At 39.7% G+C, this 8,050-nt stretch overlaps 1 protein-coding gene across 5 annotated transcripts in view; it reads left to right on the top strand.

The window, feature by feature from the left end:
* esrrgb (estrogen-related receptor gamma b) overlaps positions 1–8,050 on the top strand; it is a 150,010-nt gene that overhangs the window by 59,560 nt on the left and 82,400 nt on the right. For 2 of the 5 annotated variants that reach the window (XM_037751106.1, XM_037751108.1), the window contains one exon: positions 3,786–3,949. The exons of 2 other annotated variants lie outside the window; for them this stretch is intronic. In XM_037751106.1, coding sequence (XP_037607034.1) covers positions 3,948–3,949 — 2 coding nt within the window. In that variant the 5' untranslated portion in view covers positions 3,786–3,947. The remainder of the gene's footprint in view (positions 1–3,785; positions 3,950–8,050) is intronic. One more of the 5 variants, XM_037751107.1, reaches the window with a different exon arrangement.

Here is an 8,050-nt window from a genome sequence, read left to right as displayed (position 1 = left end):
CTGTTTAAGCAGGCAAACTGTAAAAGCTCCTCAGTATCTGTTGTTTTTAACACTTTGGTTATAGCGTTTGTTGTTCGGACGTTGGTTTCCCGTAACGTGGCTCTGAGCTCTGGCTGAAATGTCTTCATTCATAACTTTGGCTCAGTGATGTTTGAGCGATCCAAACCCAAAATGGGTGTTTGGGCTTTTTGCATGATCCAAGAATGAGCAGGGAATGAGATGTCTTCATAAGCATCGTGAAACTATTTTAGGACAAGCAGCACTGTGATCTCTGGTATCCCTCAGCCACTTTCCCACAGTCCTTCATGCCTACTTTGATGCATTGCGTTATAGCTTATCTCAAAAGTTAAGTAAAGGAAAACTGTGACACAACACAGTCATTTATGTTTTATTTTCCTCTTACCAAGTGTGTAACACATTTGTCTTTTGTTGTCTGATCTTTGCTCTTGAGGATGATCTTCTTTTAGTCATTTCCCAGTTTGTGTGACACACTTCAGTGACTATACCTTTAACTTATCGTGGCTTATTTAAGTTTAATTATACATTGTACTGTAAAGTGAACAATTCTGATGTCATTTAATGAGGTTCCTTGTTTTGTATTTATGTTGCTGCTGATTTTGTCTCATCCTTTGGCAATTACTGTAATGTTGGCAGTTCTCCATTAAGCCAGCAGGTGATGCTACATAACAACCAATGTCTGCTGTCTGTGTCTGTATATTCACACAAGAGCAGAGAAACTCAACATCTTATACATTTTTAGAGGATCATGCTATTTAAAAATGTATAGTAAGTGGCCACTTTATAAGAGACACCTGTAAAATCCAATGCAATCCAGTATCAGCCATAAATTCTACCTTTACAAAGAAAAGGTGAGGTTGTAGCTTGCAATAGTGTTGAACTGGACTGATAGGTGTACCTAATAAATATATATAATAACAATAATAATTATATATTTAATGCTTAAGGAAAGTGCCCAATATTCAAGAGTCCAGAAATTATATTAAAATGTTTGTAAGTGAACAAAATTTGTCAATACGTTATTCAAAAGGAGTCTTTTTTGTGTGAAATGTCGCTTATAGTTGTAGTATTATATCTGCAAAATGATTGAATGTGGAATGAATGAATTAGAAAATCTATATCTGAATAAATCATCGGCAGTACTGCGTTCTGGTTGTATCAGAAGTGTAAAAAAAAAATAAGGCAGAATTTAAATTATCATCTACCAGCAGTACTTCTAGGTTGAGCATCTATTTCCATTGGTCTCATCAAGTTTGTGTGGAGAGAATCTGTAATGGGGTTGTGGGTCTTCATCCGGAGGCCTCGCATTGACAAGAACATCACATGGACTGGACGGGTGCATAGAAATTATGTCATCCCGCACACACACACTTATTGTACTATTCCAAACCGTCTGGGGATTCCTAGACATGATCCTAGCCATCACCATCAAAGTTCATTTTTACTCCAAGCGTCCTCCAGTGATTACCTCACTGCTGGGTCAGGTTTTAGTGAGTCATTCTCCGGCAATCTCTCCGTCTCGCACAACACACAGGAAAGGAATGCAGCTACAGACCGGAGGATGAAAACAAAAACACATGCTGGTAGCAATACGGAGGAATATGTCCTCTTTTTTCCTGTAATGTAGGTTACATTCCTGCTGACTACTTGTCAGAGTAGTAACTGCAGCTGCTTAACCTCGCTCAGCGATCTGGCGACTGTTGTGTTTACAAAACACAAAACCGTTTTTTGTTTTTTTTGTCTTTTAAGATTTTAATCTGTAGAGTAGACGGAGTTCACCATCTGACCACACATACACACACAGTCAGACTGCTCGAGACTGGCTAGACGGAGTCAGACAAACCCCAAATACTGAGCAGCATCACGCCAGATTTCCCCACTACACACACACTGACAAGCCAGCCCAGTAAAGTCTGCCTCGTCTGGGGGTAACAAGCCTATGAGTCATACTTGGGGAGTCAGTTGGATAGGAATGCCAACAGGAGACCCCTTAAACCCACACCAGCGGAGACAATGATGTGTGTATGTCATAGCCATACAACTCAAATGACTCATTTGATTCGTCCACCATCTGTGTTAGTCATCGGTTTTCTTAAATACATGTACATAGGAAAAGGAATACCACGCCGGCTAGACGATGACTTAAGGTGAGATCACGTGGAGTCAGCGAAAGCTTGTCTGTCGCTCTGTTGTTGTTGTGGCTTGGTTTATGTCTTCATCTTGTTGCAGTTATCGAGGACGATGCTTATATCGATTACATGGTACTTATCTGCAGAGTTAAAGACTTTTAAATGCTTATCTCTGTGTTGTGATTAAGTATGAGGCAACTTTTTCTGAATGCTGGTCCACATACAGGTGTGCTCAGGTTGTGTTTCTGGCTACAATCGGTTTAGCCTGGCTCAGACTTGGTTCTCCATTTACTGCTCTGGCTCCTTGTTGCAGTTTTTGGTGCTAGCATACAGGGCAGTGAAGAAGACTGCTCATTCCTAAGTTATGATCAAACCCTACACTCCGGCATGACCATTGTGCTCCTCTTCATCTGGACTACTGGCTATCCCTTCAGTTTGTGGACTAATCTCGATGGTTTCTAGTCTCAGTCTCTTCTCTCCTGCTCCATGAGGAAAACCAACCTTTTCAGACTACACCTAGACATGCTAGCACTTACTGACCTCTTTTTTTTTTAAAGGTGCTGTTGATAACATCGATAACATTCAGCCTCTAGATGTCACACTCTCCCTCCCCTTTTCTATCACATTCACTTCACAACAATTGGTTGCCAGTTTGTTACACAACCTGCTTATTTGCTACCATCGTCGTTATACTATTGGCTCACAAGCCTTGTTAGAAGTGGGAACCAAACGCCAGATATCTTCCACAGAGATAAACAAAACTTCAATTTTGGACAAAAATTTTAAAATTATCAATTCACAATCATATTTTTTTTTTAGGAAAAGCCATGCTTTTATTCAGCATCTTTCTAAAAGCTCTGGATGTATTTTTTTTTAATTATTCGTCTACATAAAAATGTTATCAATATGACCTTTAACAACAATAAAGCAAGACTATGTAACTTATGAACGAAGAAATGACATTTGTCCTCTGACAAATGAAAAGTTGAATTCATAGGCAATATAGTATGATCAGTGGCTAATGTTAGCAAACTTTAGATTGATATTGCTCTATAACAGACTTTTACTAAGCCAGTTTGTTGACTTAATGACTCTCCACTTTTGCCAATGTTGCATTGTGTTTCAGTGGTTTTCAAAGTGTGGGGGGTAATAATTTAATTTCACTATAATTCCATCCATAAGTAACACAATGACAGAATGTATGACTATTTTGGTCATGGGTTTCATACACTCTATGGAATAAAACATCTAAAGCAAAAATGCTGGTACAAAATCGTATCGAATAGGGGTCCGTGGTCTAATTTATGTCAGTTTAGGGTTCCTTGATATCAAAACGTTTGGGAACAACTTTAGCATATACCAATATCATTACTTCCATCCATGCCTGTCACTTGTGGCAACAGTGTATACTGTTCAACATAACATACACAGTCCGATCTTAAATCATTGTACGGCAGCACAGAAACACTTAAATGTTTTTGATGACATCTAGCTCTTATTTCTGTGGAGGTTTAATGCACTTATTGTAAGTCACTCTTGACAAAAGCATTTGCTAAAATAATGTAATTGCATTTATTTTACATATTAGGCATGCCATTTTTGACAAATCAATTTCACATTCGTTTTTTTATCCACTAGGGGGCAGACGACCTTGAAACCATCTGAGAGAGAGGGAGGCACACCCCTGACCTGACATGGCTAAGGTGTTGGCAAACAGGTGCTGGCTTGCAGGAGACATGGAGGCTAGCATGGGGATATCATCGACAAACCAATGGAGTCGTGTTTCTGGTTACCTGATGAATGTAAGTACAATATTCACCTTTGGTTTCCAGCAGCCTCTAAGGGAGATATCTGTGTCCGAGCATGCTAGTTGTTTGACTGTCTTCACCAGTGAGTCGCTAACTTTGTCTGTCTGCTGTTTGATGCTGCATTAATCCGAGATTGTTTGCTGAAAACAGGAATATATACAAAAATATACATGCGTTGGCTATAAAACAAAAATAAGAGGCTAAAAAGCTCACCACAAAATAATTCTCACTACTTCATGAGACCCCTTCACATCATTAGTCATTTATAAAATAATCTAGATTAATAAAAGTTTTAAAGAAAAGTGCTGAAAAAACACTTTTTGTCCTAAATCCTTACATTTAGTTTCTTTTCCTCCTAAAAAAAAAATAAAAAAAAATCACCTTGTCATTTGTTCTTCTTGGCTTTTTTGGCTGCCATAGTCGCAGCCGTGGTCTTTGGCAGGCCTCTGTGACGGCTTGCTCCCACAAGACGGCATATTGTGGCGGTCTGATGTCACAGAGGTGAAGACTGTTCACTTTACATCTGGGTCTACAGGGGTGGTGATCTGCTGAGTTCAGGCCTTTCGGAAAGCAGAGGACAAGGTGTCATTGGGCCTCTGCATGAATATGAAATAGCGATGCTCGTGATGTTGATTCACACTCCGGACAAATACTGTCAAAGCTAAGGCTAAACACACTTAGCATTTTTTTGATTAGCACTCAGCACGAGTAAGGCGGCAAAAAGTTGCTGTGCTCAGTGGTTGTTTGTTGTGATTACTAATGGCAGGGTTTGTGCTAATGATTGATGGCGAGAGGCCGTCAGCGATTCCAGTTATGATTCAGCTCAGGTTAACCGTGTTACCAAAACCAAGAGGGATTCTTTTTCAGTGACTTTTTTTCACCTTCAGTGTTGTTTTTCTGCTGTTTGGGCAAAAGTATGCAGCTTTTACTACCATATTTACTGTTGTTAAGCTGTATTTAGCAAGGACAGAGAGTAAGGAAGGAAAACAAGTCAGTTTCATCCTCGCTCTTTGTGTGGAATTTCAGAGAAAACCACATCAGGCCTTTTTCCATTTCCCTCCAACTTTAACCCTCCACACCCCCACCTCTCTATTCCCGTAAGTGCTGCAAGTTGGATAATGAGGAAATTGGCTTTTGGAATCGCGGCAGCATTGGCACGCGTGGTAAAGAAAGCGTCAAAATAACAGAAAACAAAAAGGAGCTTTACTGGAAACTGTCCCAATTTAAAAAAAAAAAACAAGTATTGGACAGTAGATATGGAAGGCCAGAGGTTAATGTCAGTTTTCTGGTTTGGACGAGTACAATGACAGTGTGCAGCTACTCCCTCTCTAAGATACAGACATAATGTAGGTTTGTGCTCACACATAAATTAGTAGCATGCACACAAACATAATGTGCATGTATGCACTCACACATATACACACTCACAGCACCGGCCAGGTTAGCGCTGGCCTCCTCATGCAGAGTCTAGACAGGAAGCTGGTCCATGCCAGATTAGGGATTTTCTCCCTCACACACACACACACACACACACACACACACACACACACACTGCTGACAGTCATCTTCTTTCAATATGTCTGTGTGTGTATTGTGTGCTTGGATGTGTGTCAGAGGTAAAAAAGAGAGAGAAAGGGAGGTAAAAACAGAGACGTGGTGACAGAGCACTGTGTGTATGTAGATTTGTGTGTTTATGTGCTTCTGTCTGTCTTTGTTTGAACAAGTCTCACACAAAATAAAAAACAACTCAGCCACAAAGAAACAGATTCGGTGTCAAAAGCAAAGCTTTTTTTGACTCTATTACTCATTTTCGACTCTCGACTTTCCACCCATCGAAATGATGAGTCTGAGGCACAGTGTGAAAAGTTCAACTTGTCCTTCCCAGGTATACAGGGGCGCGCTGCGTCCTGTAGTGCTTAGCTAAATTAAACCGAGCCCCTACTGTTCTCATCTGCTCACCTGTAGCCCCTGCCAGGCCCGGCCATGACCTTTGAACCCACACAGATGGGTCTGCATAATAAGACACGGGCACACACGGCTAAGTGCCATCTCGGACATGTTTGATGAGTAGCTATATAGGACCAGGAAAGTCTGAATACTGTACGTATTGCGATGCTAATGTGTTGACCTTTGTGAGCAGATGAGGGCGTGTGTGAATGTGTGTGTGTTTCTATATTTCTCTGTGTGTGTTTGACTGAAATTTTAAGTATAAATACAGATACTAATAGAAGTGTGTGCTTACTGTACACAATCTTTGTCTCTGTGTTCGTTGTTGGCCTGAGGCCAATGACCCCTGTGCCCTGTGTATGGCAGGCTGGGCTGTACTCTTCACTCCATCTGTATGAATATGCATGGCCTCCTGGCTTCTTAGACATGGCAGTATAGACATGGATTATAAAGAGCTTTCTCTGTTACATACAGCTGAAACAGTTAGCTGTGAGACAAATCCACCTGGCCTCCAAACTGTTTAACATTTTTATTTTGTGATAAGAAAAAAACAATAACTTTTCTGTAAGGAATAGCAAAGATGCTCTATAACAAAGATGAAGCATTACAAGTTCTGCCAATGGTTTGAAATGGTATACACTTCCTGTCTCCTAAGTGGGCGTGGTTATGACGTGTTCGCCTTCCCGCTTTCATCCCCCCCATCTCGTTTGGAAGTATTGTGAATGTCATGTGGATGGATGAAAGCACATTTGGTTATATTTGTATAATGTATTTATATTTTCTAGGGCTTCCAAATTATTAAAATATTTAATTGTGATTAATTACATGATTTTCCATAGTTCATCGCAATTAATCATACATTTTTTATCTGTTCAAAATTTACTTTAAAGGGAGATTTGTCAAGTATTTAATACTCTTATCAACATGGGAGCTGACAATCAATTAACAACACAAAACAATGACAAATATTGTTCAGAAACCCTCACAGGTACTCAAATCTTAACATGGCAAACTGCAGCCCAACAGACAACAATGTCAGTGTGTCAGTGAGCTGACTTGACTATGACTTGCCCCAAACTGTATGTGATTATCATAAAGTGGGCATGTCTGTAAAGGGGAGACTCGTGGGTACCCAGAGAACCCATTTTCATTCACATATCTTGAGGTCAGAGGTCAAGGGACCTCTTTGAAAATGGCCATCCCAGTTTTTCTTCACCAAAATTAAGTTTGCAGCGTTAATTATTCTCCTTGGCGACAAGTTAGTATGACATGGTTGGTACCAATGGATTCCTTAGGTTTTTGTAGTTTCTTATGATTCCAGTATCTTCACGTTAGTGTTAAAACGGAGCCCACTACAACCTAAAAACTGCAAGTTGCGTTAATGCGGTAAAGAAATTGCGTTAACGCATTGTTATCAGGTTAACTTTGACAGCTCTAATATTTTTCTTTTACTAACATTAGACATTTACACAGCTAACAGCCATATTTGGCATTATGAAAATTAGTTACTGTAGCTCCGGTGTTTGCGAACGTTAGTTGCCAGATCTTGCGAGAGTGTGTTCATGAGACAGAGAAATGTCGCAAACAAATTTAATTTTCTCTCGATTTGTCCGTCTGAAAATGTAATTTTAGTGTCAGAATATTGGGAAGATATGTGGTTTGAGAAAAATGGGTCCAATATTTACTTTGATGACTATAGGGCAAAAGAATCAGTTATAATCTGTGTTCATGTTGATTTCTCCCATTGGAGTTAATAGACTCAGGACAGGGTCTGTGACCTAATGTGTATCACTTTTGGGGTCCTTGAAACAAAAACGGTTGAGAACCACTGTCCTAAAGGGGATGGCACAGATACAGATACAGATACTTTCTGAGCTGTCTCTGGGAGTAGTTCAGTTTGGGGTGAATTTGACTGTTTTTCCTAGATATATTTGTATGACCTTGTGCTCAGTTTGAATATATGTTGAACTATTGTTTTTAAGCGGAGTTGCTGTTTGATCCCATAGACTTCTATGAATTCAAATGAGCAATTTTACAAAGACATGGAAACAGTCTCTATAAGTTAGTCTAACGCTGAATAAGTAAGAAATAAAACAGTAAAAGAAATCTGTACATTTTCCTCAAAATTGAACCCAGTCAGTCTGTCAA

The sequence above is a fragment of the Sebastes umbrosus genome, chromosome 18 (assembly GCF_015220745.1).
Source record: "Sebastes umbrosus isolate fSebUmb1 chromosome 18, fSebUmb1.pri, whole genome shotgun sequence".
NCBI lineage: Eukaryota > Metazoa > Chordata > Actinopteri > Perciformes > Sebastidae > Sebastes > Sebastes umbrosus.
This window is presented reverse-complemented; position numbering and strand designations above follow the sequence as displayed.